Genomic DNA, 21,246 nt, shown 5'->3' with positions numbered 1-21,246 from the left:
TTTATGTTTAAATTGTTGTCAGTGACAAAATACATTAAAATAATCTAAAAGGTAAAGAATTAAAAAGTGCAAGAGGATCTTCCTTGTATCATTTCTCTTTCAATGTTATTACCTTAATTATTGTATCTAGAAGGATAATGAAAAATATAGAGTGTAAGAAGTAGGGGTAGAGAAAGTATAATAATTTATCGTAAAGATGCTCATTGGATGATAGCACTAGTTTGTAGGTAGTGCATTAGCAACTGAGGAGTTGTGTTTTATTAAAGTTCCTTCTGAAATAGCTGCAAATTAGTTTCAGCTAATTACCTGTAGGTATAAAAAGATGAGTTTGGGAATAAAGGAAAATATGTTTTGCTACAAATCATAATATATTTGATATTAAAAACAAAGCTCACGAAGCTGTTTGTGCTTTTCAGCTGTACCAGAGCATGCATTTTTCTTATTTGAGAGGCTGTATGTGACTACACTCTGGAGTCCCTGTTGGATGATTCAGAACATTATGTTTTTTCTCCTCTCTCTAGTTTCGCTAGTTTCTGTCATGACCAAAAAACTCTATGACTTTTGGACATCTTCAAGATGTCTAAAACAATGACATCGTACACATTGTGGTACATTTTAAGCATTGTGTATAAATATAACTTAGGTATTGAAGATCAGAAATAGAACAGAAGTTTAACATTGGCAGATTTTGGGTTAAGAGACTGAGGAAATCAAATATTAAGAATCTTGAGCATTTCCTATCAAAGCACTTTTGAAGTGTCAAGGAAATTAAAGGTTTAAAGAGACAGTTCACACTTCTAAGTGTGAAAATCTTAAATGTTTTAAAGATAATTTAGTGGCAGTATTATTATCTGAGACAACTTGTTTTATTTATTTATGAAGAACACCTTTAATGATATACGTAAAGAAACTCTCTCTTTTTAAAACTATCTAGACAATCTGTTGAGTCATGGTTAGTGAATCTTCTCAGTTCTAGTAAGAAAAGAGTTCCACTGGGAAAGTATCATATTAGTGTCATGCCTACAAAATATGGATAATCCCAGCCATGTTATTGCCTTCCTCCCCTTTCTTTTCCATAAATCCATTTGGGTTGTGTGACTTACTTGTAAACTGATTGCGCTATGTTGCCTGTTATAAAGAGTAGAGCATGGATTTACTCTCACCATCAGTGTATTTAATGTAACCTTTTCTCGTTTGATAGGTCACTGATCCAAAGCAGCCTCTTTCCTTTGGTGTCACACTGAGAGAACTTAGTCTATTGGTAATGTGGTCTTATTTAAAATTTCTGTGGAACCTGTGAAATATTATTTCCAAGTCACAGGGTGAATTGCCTAAAATCAACTATCACTACAAATAGCTATTTTATTTTTATGTATAATCTTTCTACAGCTTTTCTAGAAGTTCAGAATTTTTAGTGATGCTTTTATTACATTCTCTAATTATTTTGATTTGTCTTTGACTTTGACAAATATCAAAAGCCTTGAAAGAATTAAAAGCTATATCTTAAACGTGGGAAAGTAGGGGAAGATAAATTTCTATAGAGGTATGTTCTCATCCTTGGTATAGGTAGATGGAATTTCCGAATAGCTTCTACATGTGTGCATGTTTGTATGTATGAGTGTGTGTGTATGTTATATTGAGATGTATATAAGGTAATATATTTTGATTAAGTATTGTATAATACAGTTTGATTTTTCTCTTAAAGGTCTTTAAGAATAGAGAGTGTGTATATTTATGTTGGACATTTTTTTTCTGTCATGGGTAACTAAGTGTTAGGAAACATGCTTTAAAGTTAAGGACAATGAGCAGTAAATCATACTGGATACATGTTTTCCTTATGATTAGTTATATGGAGAGGACCTTAGTAGGGAAAGAAGAAAAATGAAAAAGAAGCAGACTGCCAGAGAAACAGAAAAAGGACATGATTGCATGGGGGCCTTAAGAATAATACATGCATGCAGAGAAGTAGAGATACACCTTGAGTTGAAGACCAAAGCAGAAACATGAAAAAGAACTGGAGAAACAAAGGAAAGAGAGTCAAAGAAGCTAGTGTTTAATATACTGTTTATCCTCTACCTGTTTCCAAAATGAATTTGAAGTAGCTTTCGATAAAAAAAGAAATATACAATAACAGCTTTAAAGAGACTGGAATCTGTGTTCTGAAAGGTAGAGAGAGAATTTTTCCCAAAAAATTAGACTAACAATATTAGTCACAAGTGATCACAGTATTTAATGACCTTCTAGCAGACGAAACAAAAAATACAAAATAGTCATATACCTCCCATTGACTGATAACAGGCATACTCCTGCATAAGAATGATGCATAGTTTCCTTAGTGTGCATTGTTTGATTCTCTGTATCTTTGCTCAGACTCTTCATATTGTTTTCTTTGCCTGTGTTACTCTCTTCCCTTTGTGTGCCTGGAGATTCTATTCAGGTTTTTATACTTATGTTAGGTATTACCTTGTCTTTCTTTGTCCTTTTTTACTTCCCTCTTAGAATTTACCATTTCTTCTTTTATGCTCCCCGTTAAATTTTATCAAAGCACCTGTAACATATTATTGTACTGGTTACCATGTTGCTCTCCTTCTATCTAACCTTCATTCATTCAGTGATAAAATAGTACCTATATTTTACTGTTTTTGTGATGATCAAAAGAGATAGTTTGTGAAAGCACTTGAAACATTGTCTGGCTCATTATTTCCTGCTTCAACTACTGCGTTGACTACTATAACAACAATGACAGCAAACTTACCTCTTTCTGTAGCCATACTATTCCTTTCTTCCATCTTTGCAATTTCAATCTAAACTTTTATAGCTAAGGTAATCTTCCCACCTCTGATGTGGATCCCTTCCTCCCCCATGTCCTCAGGAACTTTTTTTCCTCCCTCTCTCCCTTCCTGCCTTCTTTCCATCAATTTCTTTCACATTCCTGAATCTTAAACTCCCCTCCCTCCCCCTACAACTCCTTATTCTTATAAGCATTTAATCACATTCACGTCTCTCCTTTACAACAAAATTAAAAAGCCTCTCCTTAACCTTCTCTCACCCTACCCAGGCCCCATCTGACTATTGCCTTCTATTTCTCTTCTTTCTAACTAAACTTTTTGAGAGAATTCTCTACCTTTGCTACCTTTATTTCCCTACTTCCTGCTGACTCCGTACCCACTGTACTCTGACTCTACTAGTCCACTGAAACTGTTGTTAACAAGTTCATCAGTAACGCCCTAGCTGCTGAATAAGTTTATTTTAGTTTATTTCATGGCAGCATTTGGCATTGCTGACCATGCAGATTTTCTAGAAATGTGTTCATGCTGTGATTTTCATATGATCCTGATTTTCTTCCTGCGTTGCAATAATTATTTTTCATTATTTTTAAGTATGTGGACCTTCTTCAGTAGCTTATAGTCTAGCTCTCTGTTTTTATTCGTACCCAGTTCCTTCCACAGTTCAGACACAGTAGCTCAGTAATTATTTTCTGGATGAATGAACTCAGTTAAGTTAGAACCTCCTCAATTCTGTTTTCACCTTTCCTTTGATTTTGTCATACAGATATGAAAAGAAACAGCTAACATTAGCCAACATTAGCTAGATGTCTTTTCTTCCTATTTTGTTACAGTTTACAACTATTAGAGCACTATTTTGTGATATGTATAATTCATTTCACAGTTATTCTCTTTTTTTCTTTTAGACTGCAAATGAACAATGGACTCCATGCATATTAAATGAAGCAGAAAAAATTATATACAAGGTATTAGACTAGATTAAAATTTCTTGTTATTTTCCTAGATACAAACACTTAATGTATTTTCTTGAAGAAACTTTGATGGAGCAGAAAGTGCCGTTGGAGTGTGAGTTAAAAGTCTAAGGTCTAGTTTTGTCTCTGCTACTTACTATGTGACCTTGTATAATCACTTACCTATTTTGAGGTTTAGGTTCCTCACATAGCATGTAAAGAAACTGGGTAAAATTAATATTTCTCAAATTGTATTTTATGGAGCATTAGGTAATTGAGCTATTATTAGATTTGTAGAAAAAGTATTCTCTTTTCAAGTAAGTTATTGACTAAAGTACTAAGCTTTACATAGTTAAACAGGTATGTTTCATTTTATTTTAAACTACAGGACTTCACAGTACTTTAAGTATGCTAATAAACATTGTGAATCTTCAAGAGGGATATTTAGTAGGTAGCTTTCCCCACCTTGTTGATCATAGAATCCTGCCCCTTCACCCTTCCCTTGAAACAGCCGTTCATATCCACTGGAGGAATCATGTCTTTCTTACTCAGCAAAACATTTACAGGGTCTGTTAAATACTAAGTTCTCAGTAGATATTTGATAATTGAATGAATGAATCCCCTTGGAAATAGTGTTCCTGGAAGCACCATTTAGCAAATGCTATATTAATAATAAAGTCTCTGAATAACATGCATATATTTTCCCCCATTTTTGCATTATTTTCTTTCCTTTAAAAGTTCAAAATGGCAATTGGATAATTTCACAGTAAATTTGAGAATAACTTTTTAATACTGATTCATAATTTCGATGTGTTAGTTGCTTGATGTCTTTCATTTTTCTTTTATAGCTTATACGACTTGACAGTCTGAGTGCCTACTGGAATGTAAACTGCAGCATGTCTTACCAGGGATCAAGAGAACAGATCTTGGTAATTTCAGTTTATACCTGGAAGAGCTAATCACACTCCCTAAATTTGTTTAACATAAGAGGTCCTTAATGAGGACGGGATATCAGTCTTTTGTTTAAGTTGTATATAACTAAATCAGAAATATGAAACAGTTTTTGGAATCAGTTTTGTTTTTGAAGATCTCTGTCAAATCATTCACTAGACAGATGAGAACCTATAGTATTAAATTAAAATGGTCTTTTACACTCTCATTTTGATAGCTTTCTGGTTACATTGTGGTTTTTCATATGAGAATGATTACTTGAAGAGTATTGTAAAGAAAGATGGTACCTTTCAGATCTAAAGAGTATATCCTTGGGGCTGGCCCCGTGTAGTAGTGGTCAAGTTCGGCACACTCCATTTCCGTGGCCTGGGTTTGTGAGTTTGGATCTTGGGCGTGGACCTACACCACTTGTCAGTCGTGCTTTGGTGGCGACCCACGTATAAAGTGGAGAAAGACTGGCACAGATATTAGCTCAGGGTTAATCTTCCTCAAGCAAAAAAGGGGGAAGATTGGCAACAGATGTTAGCTGGGGGCTAATCTTCCTCAGTAAAAAAAAAAAAAAAGAAAAAAAAAAAGAGTATATCCTTGGTGAATGTTGTAAGCATTTGTGATGATGATTTCCTGAACAATCAAAGATTAATTTAAAACCTGAGTGTACTAAGCCAGTCTTAGTCATGTTTATTTACTTAGAGGAGAAAGGAAGAGGAGTTGAATTTTCTGAACTGAATTAATTCCAAGATTGTATCTCTCATTTCTCAGAAAGATACTATAACAAATAATTTGCCTTAGTCTAGAAAGTGTTTGAGATCCCAATTCATGGATGTTTATATAGATTTTTTTTTTAAGTCGGGGGAACACAATGTTATAATGTTTATAGATGTTTAGAATTTTAAAAAATTATCTACTTCTATGTTTTATTCTAAAGAAATATACCTGTAACTAATGCTTAGTGTGTTTTCTTGTGGACTACTAATTACAAAGAGGGGAATAAAGATATTTAAAAACCAAATTTCTTTTTGTATGTGTGGCTGAATAAGTGTGCATTTTCTTTTTCATTCTCATATAATTCAAATTTTTTGTTTAGGATCAGCTGAAAAGTGAAATTCTTACAAGTAGCAAAATACCCCCAAACCATCAATATAGTAAGTAATGATAAAAGTTTATTTCATGTTACAGGAAGCATGGAATTAAATATTTTAATATACTTTTTTCTGATAAGTTACCTTGACAAAGAGAAAGTTAATTTTATACCTTAGTTTTATGATACAGCATCTTTGGATTGTAAGTAATTATTTAGGAATAGATTATAACTATTGGAGAATGAGAGAGAGAAGAGCAGTGTGGCTATAGTTCACTCCCAGTAGCTAACCCCCCTTGACCTCCATGTCTTCTTACCTTGTTATCATCTTCTTTGTTTTAGGAATTAGGTATTCTTTTTTTTTCTTTGTTTAATAACTGAGTTTCTGATATCTTGATATTTAAGTCACCCCTAGCATGTCACTATTGCAGTATTAAGACAAACTTATCACTCTAGAGAATTTTTTAAGTGAACTTTTCTGTTTCTTGCAGCCTCACCTTTATTTATTTTTAAATATAGATCTCTTACAAAGCTGCCTGCTTATTTGTTTGTTTATCCCATCTGTTTCCTCCATTTCAGTTTCCGTCTAAAGAAGCTATTGGTTTGTTTTTATTTAGTATCCTTCTTTATGTTCGTTCTCAGCTTTCATGCCCATGTTCTGCCATATTCCATATTACTCTGGTTCACTATTGTTTTCTTCATATTCTTTTATAACTAATTACCATTATATGAGAGTTGGCACTTGCTCCTCATCCTCATAGACCTCTCTAAGATTTAATGATGACAGAGTTTTCAGATGCTGCTAGTTTGTGAAAGCATTTCAAGTTTCATTCGTGAAAGAACTAGTTCAGAAAAATCTACAACTTCATTCTTGGACATTTTCCACTTGTAAATAACCTCTAAATAAATATAAATTTTTATGGTCTTATACAAATTGTAAACATTATCAGGTATTGAAATTTATATAATTTAATATTATTCACAGTTAAAATTTATAACTTACTTTGCCCTTTCATCTTCTCTAATACACCTTTTCATACTACTTCTCGACTTCAAAAATATTTTCTTTAGTTGATTCTAAGATAATATATGTAATGATCATTTTGAAAATTGTAAAGTAGTAAGCAGTTTTTTTCTGGGCAATATGAATTTCACTTGTAATTCTGTTCCTAAATTCTGCCAGTGATTAAATAAGACAGAAATTAATCAGATTTTGTTTCCTACTTTGTATTAATATTTTTAATGAATAATGAAATCGTTAAATGTCTTGTAGCAAGGAAGAGAAGCCTAATTTTACACAAACTGTGAATAACTGAGAGTAGATTGTCTATATTTTGTACATTTCTTACTTAGAAGCATAGGACTTCAGTTTCCTCCTTGGAGATTCCGTTTTAACCATTGAGCTTGACAGTTGTTATTATGCAGATAGGTAGATGCTTAAATATTTTTTGGTAGTGATTTTTTAACTTTTTTTTTTTTATGTATTTTTCATCATTTTTCTTTACTTTCAGAGTAACAGTGTTCTCATAATTATTTACATGTAATATAAACATATCTTATGTCTTCTCATGTGATATAAGTTTTCCAGCCCATATCAGCCTCTGCAAAACTCTACATGAATCCTTATGCAGAAACAGAGCTCAAAACACCCAAACTTGATTGGAATATAGAAGTACAAAATATTGCCATTGAACTGACTAAACCTCAGGTAAGAGTCAGTTTGACGTTTCTAGCTTTGGTTAGCCTTGAATCTTGATTGCTTTTGTCTTTTGTGATTATTCCTTCTCCAATGCTATGGTGGTTCTTTTGGTACGTTATGATGAAATTTGACTCCTAAAATATATATATATATATATTTTTTTAAAAGAAAATAAATGCCAAATTTAAGAAATAGTTTCCTTCATTTTATCTGATCTTTTCCTTATTGGTGAAGAATCTTACCAAATTGTAGTGAATGACATTATTCTCGTTTAATCCCCAGTTGATGGAGGATTTTAGGATTTTAGCTTTTTCTTCCTCAGATTTTAGTAGCAGACGCTCTTATATTAAATATGGTTTACTTAATTTGTAGAACAACTATGTTGACAGCTTTTTCCCTTCATTTGTGTCTCTAGTTTGGTTATTTGCCCAGGGGATAACAGAGCTGGAGAACTGGATGTGAAAGAAGGACAGAGAATTTAGCTAATTGAGCTTTTAGCCCAGTGCAGCACACTAAAAATATAATGCAAGTTGTATATGTAATTTTAAATTTTCTAGTAGCTACATTAACAAAGTAAAAGGAAAAAGTGAAATTAATTAATAAAATTAGTAATATTTTATTTAACCTAATATATCCAAAATATTATCATTTCAACATGTAATCAATATAAAAAATTAAGATCTTTTACATCCTTTACTTTTTCCTTAAGTCTTCGAAATCTGGAGTATATTTTAAATTTACAGTAGGTTTCAGTTCAGACTATTTACATTTTAAGTGCTGAATAGCTGTATGGTAGCCCTTAGGTAGAATTACATTAGGAGAAATAGAGAGGAAGAAGCTAGACTTGCTGCTTTCATCTTACCTGCAGTCATGTTACGTGTGTGTGCGTGTGTGTGTGCATGTGTGTGTGCGTGTGTGTGTGCATGTGTGTGTGCATGTGTGTGCATGTGTGTGTGCATGTGTGTGCGTGTGTGTGCATGTGTGTGTGCATGTGTGTGTGTTTTTCTCCATTTGAGCTGTTTACCACATACACACAGAGTTGTTATGTACGTGGTAAGATGGGCAATTAAATAGCATTATCTTGCTTTAGTTTTGCAATAAGTTTCTGCACCAGTTTGAAAATCAGCTCATAGATAGCTACTGCTGAAATGATGGACCGGAGGAAAATGTGTAGTTTTAGGAACAAGCATGTTCCATGTCGGTGGTTACGGATACCATATTTCACTGTTTCTAACATGCATTTATTTCATACTTTAACATGTTTGAAAATAGGATGTATATAATTATTGGTGATATGACAGTTTAATCAGTGGCAGTGTTTTCTTTTGTAGTGGAACTTAAAAATTATGTTACAACTTATAACTAATGGTGTCTTAAATTTGATGAAATATGTTATTGAGTTACCAGGCAACTATGATATTCATTGATCAGGGAATTTGGAGTCTCACTAGACTGAAAATATAATAAAATTTGATGTTTATTCATGTGTGCAATGTAATAAATGTAACTTTGTTTTTGTTTTAATAGTACTTAAGTATGATTGACCTTTTGGAGTCAGTGGATTATATGGTTAGAAATGCTCCTTACAGGAAATATAAACCTTATTTACCACTTCATACCAATGGTCGACAATGGTAAGTTAGAATTTTCTTTTTTATGAGAAACATATGATCATATAGTTAGGGACTCTCAGGGTTAAGAGACCTTTAAAGCCATGTAATGAAGCCACATTTTTTTTTTAATGATAGGAATATCTTTTATATTATGTCCTTGTTACTTTTTTTATAAAAACATTCTCTTGTACTCCTGCTCCTAGATTATTCCCAAATTCTTAACTTGCAGCATTTTTTGATCTTATTGCCGTTTACTCACCCACATGGGCTCAATGTTTTATAACCATATTGGGATACTATTAATTTTGCACAACATGTCATTCTGTGCCTTTATGATTTTGCTTTGGCATACCCTCTTCCTGGAGTGGTTTGCTCATTTTGTAATCTGTTTAAGTCAGAGAATTGTACTGGGGAATTGAAATATTATTGCTGAGCTCTTCTAGGAAGACAGTTAATGAGAAAAAAAATGTAACAGTGTAGATCTAAAAAGTCCAAGTCATTTTCCTGCTTTTTCTTAAACCTTTATATTCAAATGTGCATTAACAAAATTTGATTTGCAGGTGGAAATATGCAATTGATTCTGTTCTTGAAGTTCATATAAGAAGGTATACACAGATGTGGTCATGGAGTAACATTAAAAAACACAGGCAGTTGCTCAAGAGTTATAAAAATGCCTACAAAAACAAGCTAACCCAGGCTAAAGTCCCAGAAGAAGTACAGAAACAAATTCAGGTATATCTTGCATGTATTGGTGAAAGGTATTATTTCTTAAATCATCCTTTAATGTTAATTCTTCTATATTTAATTTGAATTAAAATATAATTTTAGAAAAAACAGAACTTATCTCTTTTTGAGAGAATTTAATGGGAAAATGCGGACTATTTTTTCCCAGTTTTTTTCTTCTTTAAAAAAACTCTCCCCTCCCATCCTAGTATCAGATAAAATGAGCTGTGAACTATTTAGAGAATTGTGTTTGGTTTTTATAATAATGTTTAGAAAATGAATATCACAGCTGCTCAAGTATATTTATTATTAGGTAGATGTATATTATTGGTTTTGTTAGTGGCTTTTATTAAAGAGTTCAAAGTATTATTTATAAACAACAACTCTTATTCCTTAAGATAGGAGGAGTCTTATTTACCCCCTTTTGAAACTAGAAAAACACAACACTGAATATGTAATTTGCTTAATATCATCTGATCTTGATCATGTAACTATTTCTGCCACAAATTCATAATGTAAAGAATTAATTGAATTCCTATTATTCTGAAATATATGATAATCACTAGTATTATATATTAGAAAAAGCATCAAGTTTCTTGACATCCCAGGTCTGGTGTTCTCATGTATAAAGTGGAAACAATATCTGTCTCACAGCATTGTGAGAATTGCATGAGATAACACATAGAGCACCTGACACACACCCAGTACATGTTAGATTCCTCTTACGTACTTTTATGTAAATTCACCAAATCAGTTTGTACTTACCCTACTTGTTGATTTACAGAATTTTACATTCTTAAATTTTGTGTTTTATAATGGTAACTTTATTTTAGTACAACGGTTGTAAAATAATATAGAATAGAGGGAGTTAGAAGTACGAACCATAAGGATAATACCTAAAACAAGTCCCCTTCAAAATATTCTTGTTTCTATTTGCATATATGGCTGTCTGTGTATTATAAAGATCTCATTAAAATTCTTATTTTCATATTATGTTTAATGGGGATTTACTTTTCTTGGAAAAATTATTTCCCTATTGCAAAAATTAAAAATGTAAAAGCCAAGTGTACCTTGAAATTTATACCTATGCTTTCATTAGATCACAAGTACTGTTTGTTTATGGACTAGATAAACCTAGAAATCATAGAAGAAAAAAATGTTTTTAATCTAATGACCATTTTTCTTTATGACAAGTTTCTACTTTGTTTTATAGGATTTGGAGAAGACTCTAGATGTTTTTAACATAATTTTAGCAAGGCAACAAGCACAAGTTGAGGTAATCATTTTTGTAAGCTGATTTTATGTTTTAAACATGTTAATACTACTACTTTAAACCTATGATCAAGAAATCTTAGTTTGAGAAAGTTGTTGAGATTTACTCAAGTGAATAAAAGTTGAGTTTTCCTGGTTTAGTTTAGTCTCAAGACTTATTTTGAGTACCTCTTCTCATTAACATTTCAACTCTTACAACTTCAATAGGACACAATGGGATTAGTTCCATTTAAAAAATATCTCAAAACTAAAGACAAACACAGCAAGCACTTGGATTAACAATATTTTACTTAAGTCTGAAATGAACTCAAAATATTGGTGGCTAAGAATTGATTGCTTTTGCTGAAGCTTTGTATTCATGAATTTTTTTTTTCTTTTTTTGGTGGGGAAGACTAGCCCTGAGCTAACATCCATTGCTAATCCTCCTCTTTTTGCTGAGGAAGATTAGCTCTGAGCTAACATCTGTGGCCATCTTCCTATATTTTGTATGTGGGATGCCCCCACAGCATGGCTTGATGAGTGGTCTGCGCCCAGGATCTGAACCTGGGAAGCCCGGGCTGCTGAAGCAGAGCACGAACTTAACCTCTACGCCACCGGGCCAGCCCCTGTACTCATGAAAATTTTAAAGTAGAAAGTTTAGTGATAAAAATGAAAATAGTATCTAACATTTTCTTGATGTAATTTGTTGGGTACTGTCAGTTCTGAGAGAAGTACTGTTATCTTCAATTTATATCAGGAAATTGAGGCATAGAGAGGTTAAATAAATTGTCTAAGTTCTAGTTATGAAAAATAAAAAATTACACTAATCTTCTCTGCCAAGAGAATAAAGTTAAATGTTATTTTATGTAGAATATAAAGTAATCATATATATATTTTTTACCCATTACATTTCTGACTGCTAAAAATGGATTGGTAAGCTTGATGAAAGATAGTTATGGCTGAGGTATACCTGAGACCTCTGTTAGTTTTGTGGGCAGATGTAGACCTATTCCCTTATTCTTTCTTTAATGTCTAGTTGTTAAAGAGGACTTATTTAACTTAGTTTAAACTGAGTTATCATTAATCAAACCAATTGTTTTTACTATAGAATTCAGCTCTTTTCTTTTAATTTCTCTTTTAGATTGCTGGGAGGCTTGCAATAGTCACTACCAATTCACAACCGATTTAAAATATTTTAAATTTTAAGTGGGCAAACTATTAAAGTTTACTTATTCAGGGAACGAGAAGATAGAGCCAAAATACTTATCCTCTCCTTCTGTTTTGTGCTTTTTGGTCATTTGTCTATATTTCACTGAAAAGTGGGCAAAAACAAAGAACAGCAGAAAATCAAGTCAGGATTTGTTGAGGAAAGAGGATGAAATGAGATTTGAGGACTATCTATATTTATTTATATTCTACCCCCTCCCCACATCCGTAGTTAGCAAGCCAGCAATGTATATGAGTTCTGAAATATGATTGTTTTAAACTAATACTTTTTTTTTGAGTGTGGAAGCATCTTCCTTTCAGGGAACTTTTCATTTTACACATCTGCAGTCCTATTGGCTCTTTAACTTAAAAATCTGGAAGACATATTGCTCAGAAAAATTTCACTTGAAACCTTTACTATATTCCTAACAAAGTGTAACCTCATCAAAGTGGAATCAGTAGGTATGGAAAGTAAATTTACATTGGGACTACATTAACCAAATGATGTTGAGCATCATTTCAGAAGGAACTGGCTATCTTCACGTTATTAACCTAACGTAGTGTTAAAAAAAATTTTAACCATTGTTCTTACCTGGTTGCACCTGAAAATGAAGAGGGCATTTATTCTTTAATTAAATTTTTTAATTTTTATTTTTTAGGTGATTCGATCTGGGCAAAAATTAAGGAAAAAGTCCACTGACACAGGCGAGAAACGTGGAGGCTGGTTTAGTGGGTTTTGGGGTAAGAAGGAATCTAAGAAAAAAGATGAAGAATCTTTGATTCCTGAAAGTAAGTTCCAAGTAAGATAATTTATTGATAAGAAAATAATGTATAAAATATATTTTAGCCAGTTAGTTGAATTTTATTTCATAGTACTTTTGAAATAAAAGTAGCTCAGAGTAGTAAACTTATATGTAAGCAAATACAGCAGGCTGGGACATTTCTGTGTTTATCTAAGTAAAGTAAAACTTTGATATTTTTGAGAAAAGTTATTTGTGTGAAATTTAAAAAGTTTAAATTTGGAACTCTCAACATTTAGCATAGCTTATGGTTACTTTTTACATGGATATTTAATTAGAAGTGTCACTTAATTTCTAAAATACTTGAAGAATTCTAAAATCCTTATATGAGACCTGAATTCGTTTAATGGTGTCTCCTTGCATGTTTTTGACCTAAGCAAGCAAATACATGATGTTTTTTTTAACTAGTCAAAGTAGTATGTTAGTGGAAGTTGCCTGGCTGCTTTTGCTTTAGCATTTGTGTCTGTTGATTTTAGGGCACTTGTTAGTTCGGTTTGATTTTTTGATTGTATCTGTAAAACTGAAGCAATTGATTTATTAAAACATTGTCTTTTCTTTGTAGCTATTGATGACCTTATGACTCCAGAGGAAAAAGATAAGCTTTTCACTGCTATTGGTTATAGTGAGAGCACCCGCAACCTAACTTTACCCAAGCAGGTAATTATGTAGGTCGTCTAAGAGGTATTTTGTTTCATTTTACAGTCATGCTACAGACAAAACTACATTTTGGTCAATGACGGACCGCGTATACTATCATGTAGCCTTGGCGTGTAGCAGGCTGTACTGTCTGGGTTTGTGTAAGTACACTCTATGATGTTCACACAGTGATAAAATCGCCTAATGACGCATTTCTCAGAACGGATCCCTGTCGTTAAGTGACGCATGACTGTACTGTATTATCTTGAAATGGGTTAAACAAGTTATTGATTTTTAAAGTAGCTAATAAAAATATGTTATCATTTGCTTCTGCTTTACTATTTGTTAAGTGTTTCCAGTTAGACCTTGCCAGTTAAAACTCTCTTCAACTTGAATAACCTGATAAAAAGTACTTATTATAGAGTTAAATTAAATCTCTAAAAATTTTATCATTAAAATAAATTTTTTTATTGTGAAATGCAATTCATATCTGAGTGAGCAAAACCAAATGTATTGCTAATTTGATTTATCACAAAGCGAACAGCTGTGTAATTACTATCAAGGTTAAAATATAGACTTTGCTATAGATAACAGCATTGTTGTGAGAACCATCCCTGTTCTTTCACTAGATGTATTTTGCTCATTTTCGTTGCTGTGTGGGATTTGATCATTTGAAAATACCACAACTTATTTATTCATATTTTGTTGATGGGCATTTGGGTTGTTTCTGTTTTTTGGTTGTTATGCTGCAGTTAACTTCTTATAAATGTCTTTAGTGGGCATATGTAAGATTTTCTGTCCATTATATTCTTGGGAGTGGAATTGCTGTGTCATAAGATATGAGTATATTTAACTTTAATAAATGGTGTTAAATAGTTTTCCAATGTGGAAAACACTTCTGTCGGTAGTATGTGAGGCTTCTTGTTGCTCCACATCTTTTTCTACTCTTGGCATTATCAGTCTTTTAAATTTAGCCATTCTGAATGGTGAGTATGTAGTAGTATTTCATTGTGGTTTTAATTTGCATTTCCTGGATGATTAAAAAGGATTTTCACCATTTTATATATTTATAGGCCTGTTAGATATCCTCTTTTGTGAAGTGGCTTTTGAGTGTCTTGTTCATTATTGGGTTGTCGTTTTCTTATTAGTTTGTAAGAGTTCTTTATACATTTTGGATATGGAGCCTTTGCTAATTAGAAGTGTTGTTAATATCTTCCCCCATAATTGGCTTGCTTTTTCATTTTTAGTTGTGTTGCAAATATCTTCTTCTGTAATGTGGGTTTTCACTTTCTTTTAAAACAGGTTTAAAAAGTTTTTCCTTACTGTAAGGTCATGAAACTATTTTCCTTCCAGAAGCTTTATATTATTTTACTTTAAATATTTAGATCTAAGGTCTGTCTAGAATTGATTTTTGTATATTGGTGCGAGGCGGTTTTTGTATATGGTGTGAGGTCTTAAAAAATTTAAGATTAATTTTTTTTCTATATGGCTGTCTACTTGACTTAGTGTCTGTTATTGAAAGGATCATGTTTTCCACAATGCTCTGCAGTCAAATGTATACTTTTGGAACCTCAATTCAATTACATTGGTTATCTGTCTATCTTCGTAGTCTGTTGTCTTAGTTACTATAACTTTGTAATCAGTCCTGAGCTCTAACTGTGTAAATCCTTCAACACTGTTCTTCTTTAAGATTGTCTTATCTATTCTTGGCCCTTTGCATTTCCATATAAATTTTAGAACCAGCTGGTCGGTTTCTACAAAAATACTCAGACTTTGGGATTTATTGAATGTATAAATTAATTTGGGGAAGAACTGACATCTTTATAGTATTGAATCTTCTAATCTATAAATACAGCCTATGCTTCTATGTATGTACCTCTTTAATTCCTCCCAATAATGTTTTATAGTTTCTGTTTAGAAGTTTAACATCCCTTGTTGGATTTGTTATAAATTTTGTTGAGGTAAAATTTATATATGATAAAATGCATAGATCTTAAGGTTCATATTGATGAATTTGGATAACTGAATACACCTGTATAATGACCAGCCAAAAAAAAGTAGAGAACATTTCCATCCCCCCAAAAAATTCCCCCATGACCTTTTCCAGTCATTTTTCCTCTCCTGCCTTGCAAAAGCAGCCACTTTATGACTTGTGTCACCACAGGTTGCTCGCTCTTATTCATACAATTTTTTTTGTTTCTAGCTTCTTTTGCTTAAGATAATGTGTTTTTTTTTTTTCCCAATCTCCTATTGATATATATTTTTGTTGTTTCAAGTTTTGGCTAGTATGGATAAGGCTTCTGTGAACATTCTTATGCAAGTCTTTTTTGGACATGTTTTTTTTTTTGGTGAGGAAGATTAGCCCTGAGCTAACATCTGTTGCCAATCCTCCTCTTTTTGCTGAGGAAGATTGGCCCTCGGCTAACATCCATGCCCATCTTCCTCTACATTATATGTGGGATGCCTGCCACAGCATGGCTTGATAAGCGGTGCATAGTTCTGCACCCAGGATCCCAACCTGTGAACCTCGGGCCGCCGAATCGGAGTGTGCGAACTTAATCACTATGCCACTGGGCTGGTCCCTGGACATATGTTTTCGTTTCTCTTGGATAAATACCTGGAAATGGAATTGCTGGGTCATAGAGTAGATGTATGTGTAACTTTTAAAAAAACTGGGAAACAGTTCTCCAAATGGTTGTAATATTTTATATTCCCACTACTAATTCCACTTATTCCACATTCTTGCCACATCTGGTATTGTTAGGCTTTTTAATTTTAGCCGTTCTAGTGGATGTATTATTCCACTATGGTTTTAGTATGCATTTTCCTGATGAGTAAAGATGTTTAGCATCTTTTTATGTCTTGTTGGCCATTTATGTATTCATTTGTGAAGAATCTGTTCAAGTGTTTTTTGCTCATTTTAAAATTGTGTTGTTTGTCCTTTTATTGTTGTTTTTATGAGTTCTTTATATGTTCTTCATCAAGAAAAAAATATGTATATGGGGTATTTTTTCTCAGTCTGTGGCTTGCCTATTAATTTTCTTAATGGTGGTTATATATGAGAAGAAATTTTTAATTTTGATAAAGTCTATCTGTCATTCTTTATTTGTTTAAAAAACGTTTCCAGCTTTATTGAGATATAATTGACATAACATTGTGTAAGTTTAAGGTGTACAAGGTAGTGATTTTATATATCTATATATTGCAAAATGATTACCACAGTAAGGTTAGTTAACACATCCATCACCTCACATAGTTATAATTTTGGGGGAAGGGCAGGGATGGAAATGTTCTGTCTCTCTCACTTTTCTTTTTTTTCTGTGGTGAGAACTTTAAAAATCTGCTCTCTTAGCAACTTTCAAATATACAATACAGTATTGTTAAATATAGTCACCATATTATACATTACATCCACACAACTTACTCATCTTATAACTGGAAGTTTGTACCCTTTGACCAACTTCACCCATTTCCCCCACACCCCACTCCCCCCCTCAACCCTCCCCCTCACCTGGCAACCACCAGTCTGTTTTCTGTTTCTGTGAGTTTGGTCTTTTTAGATTCCACATATAAATGAGATCATATGGTATTTATCTGTCTCTGTCTGACTCATTTCACTTAGCATAATGCCCTCAGGTTTCATCCATGTTGTCACAAATTGCAGGATTTCCTTCTTTTTTATGGTTGAATAATATTCCATTGTGTATATCTACACTATATTTTCTTTATCTATTCATCTGTGAATGGACACTTAGGTTATTTCTATGTCTTGGCTGTGTGAATAATGCTACAGTGAACATGGAGGTGCAGATATATCTTTAGGATAGTGATTTTGTTTCCTTCAGATATATAACCAGAAGTGGAATTGCTGGATCATATGTTAGTTCTATTTTTAATTTTGGGGGGAACCTGCATACTGTTTTATGTAGTGACTGTACCAATTTACATTACCACCAGCAGTGCACAAGGGTTCCTTTTTCTCCACATCTTCACCTTGTTATCTCTTGTCTTTTTGATAATAGGTATTCTAAGGGTGTGAAGTGATATCTCGTGGTTTTGATTTGCATTTTGCTGATGATTAGTGATGTTAAGCATCTTTTCCTGTACCTGTTGGCCATTTGGATATCTTCTTTAGAAAAATGTCTGTTTAGGTCTTCTGCCCATTTTTTAATTGGATTATTTGTTTTTTTGCTATTGAATTGTATGAGTTCCTTATATATTTTGGATATTAACCCCTTATCAGATATGTGGTTCGCAAATATTTTCTCCCATTCAGTAGATTGCCTTTTCATTTTATTGATTGTTTCTTTTGCTGTGTGGAAGCTTTTTAGTTTGTTGTAGTCCCCCTTGTTTATTTTTGCTTTTGTTGTTTGTGCTTTCAGTGTAATAATATCCATAAAATCATTGCCAAGACCAATGTCAAGGAGTTTTTTCGGTATGTTTTCTTCTAGGAGTTTTATGATTTTAGGTGTTAGATTTGTCTTTAATCCATTTCAAGTTAATTTTTGTGAATGATGTAAGATAGGAGTCCAGTTTCATTCTTTTGTATGTGAATATCCAGTTTTCCCAGCAGCATTTATTGAAGAGACTATCTTTTCTACATTGAGTGTTCTTGGCTCCCTTGTCAAATATTAGTTGACCATATATGCGTGGATTTATTTCTGGGCTCTTGATTCTGTTCCATTGGTCTGTGTGTCTGTTTTTATGCCAGTAGCATACTGTTTTGATTCCTATAGCTTTGTAATATAGTTTGAAATCAGAGAGTATGATGCCTCCAGCTTTGTTCTTCTTTCTCAACGTTGCTTTGGGTATTGGGGTCTTTTTTGGTCCCATATGAATTTTAGGATTGTTTTTTCTATTTCTGTAAAAAATGCCATTGGAATTTTGATAGGGATTGCATTGTATTTATAGATTACCTTCATAGTATGGACATTTTAACAATATTAATTCTTCCAATCCATGAACACAGGATATATCTCCCTTTATTTGTATCTTCTTCAGTGTCTTTCATGAGTGGCTTGTAGTTTTCAGCATACAAATCTTTCACCTCCTTTGTTGAATTTATTTGTATTTTATTATTTTTGATGTATTGTAACTGGGATTGTTTTCTTTATTTCTTTTTCAGATAATTCATTTCCAGTGTATAGAAACAGAACTTCTTTTTCTGTATTATTGATTTTATATCCTGCAACTTTACTGAATTTGTTCATTAATTCTAATTTATTTTTGTGTGGAGTCCTTAGGATTGTCCATATATAAGTTCATATCATCGGCAAACAGAGACAATTTTACTTCTTCCTTTACAATTCAGATGCCTTTTATTTCTTTTTCTTGCCTGATTGCTCTGGCTAGGACTTCCAATACTGCATTGAATAGGAGTGGTGAGAGCGGGCACCCTTGTCTTGTTCCTGATCTTAGAGTAAAAGCTTTCAGCCTTTCATTATTGAGTATGATGTTAGCTGTGGGCTTGTCAGATATGGCCTTTATTATGTTGAAGTTCATTCTTTCTCCACCAAATTTGTTGAAAGTTTTTATCATGAATGGATGTTGTATTTTGTCAGATGCCTTTTCTGCATATTGAGATGATCATATGATTTTTTAAAAATCATTTAAATTTTTTATTGAGGTCACATTGGTTTATAACATTATATATAAATCTTAGATGTACATCATGTTTAGATTTCTGTTTAGACTACATCATGTTCATGACTCAAAGACTAATTATCATCAGTCACCATTCACATGTGCCCTTTTACCCCTTTTTCCCGCCCCCTCCCCCAAATCATGTGATTTTTATCTTTCATTTTATTATGTAATGTATCACATTTCTTGATTTGCATATGTTGGACCATCCTTGCATTCTAGAGATGAATCCCACCTGATTATGGCATATGATCCTTTTAATGTGCTGCTGAATTTGGTTTGCTAGTATTGTGTTGAGAATTTTTCCATCTGTATTCATCAGTGATACTGGCCTATAGTTTTCTTTTCTGGTAGTGTCCTTTTCTGGCTTTGGTATCAGGGTAATGCTGGCCTTGTAAAATGAGTTTGAGAGTGTTCCTCCTCTTCAGTTTTTTGGAAGAGTGTAAGAAGGATTGGAGTAAATTCTTCTTTAAGTGTTTGGTAGAATTCACTAGTGAATCCGTCTGGTCCTGGGCTTTTCTTTGTTGAGAGGTGTTTGATTAATGATTCAATCTCCTTACTCATTATTGGTCTGTTCAGATTTTCTGTTTCTTCATTATTCAGTCTTGGTAGATTTCATGTTTCTAGGAATTTATCTGTTTTTTCTAGGTTGTCCAATTTGTTCATAGTAGTCTCTTATGATCCTTTGTATTTTTCTGGTATCAGTTGTAATGTCTCCTCTTTCATTTATAATTTTATTTATATGTATTATCTCTCTTTTTTTCTTGGTTAGACTAGCTAAGGATTTGTCAATTTTGTTTATATTTTCAAAGGACCAACTCTTGGTTTTGTTAATCTTTTATATTATTTTCCTATTCTCTATTTTATTTTTATTTATTTATTTTATTTATTTATTTTTCCCCCAAAGCCCCAGTAGATAGTTGTATGTCATAGCTGCACATCCTTCTAGTTGCTGTATGTGGGACGCGGCCTCAGCATAGCCAGAGAAGCGGTTCCTTGGTGCGCGCCCGGGATCCGAACCCCGGACCGCCAGCAGCGGAGCGCGCGCACTTAACCGCTAAGCCATGGGGCCGGCCCCTCTATTTTATTTATGTCTGCTCTAATCTTTATTATTTCCTTTCTTCTTCTAACTTTGAGCTTAGTTTATTCTTCTTTTTCTAGTTCCTTGAGGTATAATGTTAATTGTTTGAGATACTACTTTTTTCTTGATGTACATGTTTATCACTATGCACTTCCCTTTTAGAATTGCTTTTGCTGCATCTCATAAGTTTTGGTGTTGTGTTTCTATTTTCATTTGTCTCATGATATATTTTTTTTTCCCATTTGATTTCTTCTTTGATCTGTTGGTTGTTCAAGAGTGCGTTGTTTAATGTCCATGTATTTGTGAATTTATCCTGTACATTTTTTCCTCCTGTTAAGATTTCTAGTTTCATTCTATTGTGGTTGGAAAAGATACTTGATATGATTTGTATCTTCTTGAATTTGTTGAGACTTATTTTGTGGCCTACTCTGATCTACCCTAGAAAATTTCTTTGTGTGCTTGAGAAGAATGTTTATTCTACTGCTGTTGGGCAGAATGTTCTGTGTATGTCTGTTAGGTCCATTTGGCCTGTAGTGTTGTTCAGATCTATTGTTTCCTATTTTTTCTCTGTCTGGATGATCTGTCTGTTGTTGAGAGTGGGCTATTGAAGTCCTCAACTAATATTGTATTGCTGTTTATTTCTCTTTTTAGTTCTGTTAGTATTTGCTTTATATATTTAGGTGCTCTGATGTTGGGTGCATAAATATTTAGAATTGTTACATATTCTTGATTTATCAACCCCTTTATCATTATATAATCACCTTCGTTGTCTCTTTTGACCGTTTTTAACTTAAAGTCTATTTTTTCCTGATATAAGTATAGCTACCCC

At 32.9% G+C, this 21,246-nt stretch overlaps 1 protein-coding gene across 1 annotated transcript in view; it reads left to right on the top strand.

Annotated features, from left to right (window-relative positions):
- Positions 1-21,246, top strand: part of VPS13C (vacuolar protein sorting 13 homolog C) — a 176,509-nt gene that overhangs the window by 35,211 nt on the left and 120,052 nt on the right. The window contains exons 7-16 of the mRNA XM_014780787.2: positions 1,202-1,261; positions 3,692-3,751; positions 4,585-4,665; positions 5,772-5,829; positions 7,346-7,473; positions 8,992-9,098; positions 9,638-9,809; positions 11,014-11,076; positions 12,917-13,046; positions 13,620-13,714. Coding sequence (XP_014636273.2) covers positions 1,202-1,261; positions 3,692-3,751; positions 4,585-4,665; positions 5,772-5,829; positions 7,346-7,473; positions 8,992-9,098; positions 9,638-9,809; positions 11,014-11,076; positions 12,917-13,046; positions 13,620-13,714 — 954 coding nt within the window. The remainder of the gene's footprint in view (positions 1-1,201; positions 1,262-3,691; positions 3,752-4,584; positions 4,666-5,771; positions 5,830-7,345; positions 7,474-8,991; positions 9,099-9,637; positions 9,810-11,013; positions 11,077-12,916; positions 13,047-13,619; positions 13,715-21,246) is intronic.

This window comes from Ceratotherium simum, chromosome 3, assembly GCF_057802395.1.
Source record: "Ceratotherium simum simum isolate JZ-2026a chromosome 3, ASM5780239v1, whole genome shotgun sequence".
Lineage (NCBI taxonomy): Eukaryota > Metazoa > Chordata > Mammalia > Perissodactyla > Rhinocerotidae > Ceratotherium > Ceratotherium simum.
Note: the sequence above shows the minus strand (reverse complement) of the source record. Positions and strands in the feature narration are given on the sequence as shown.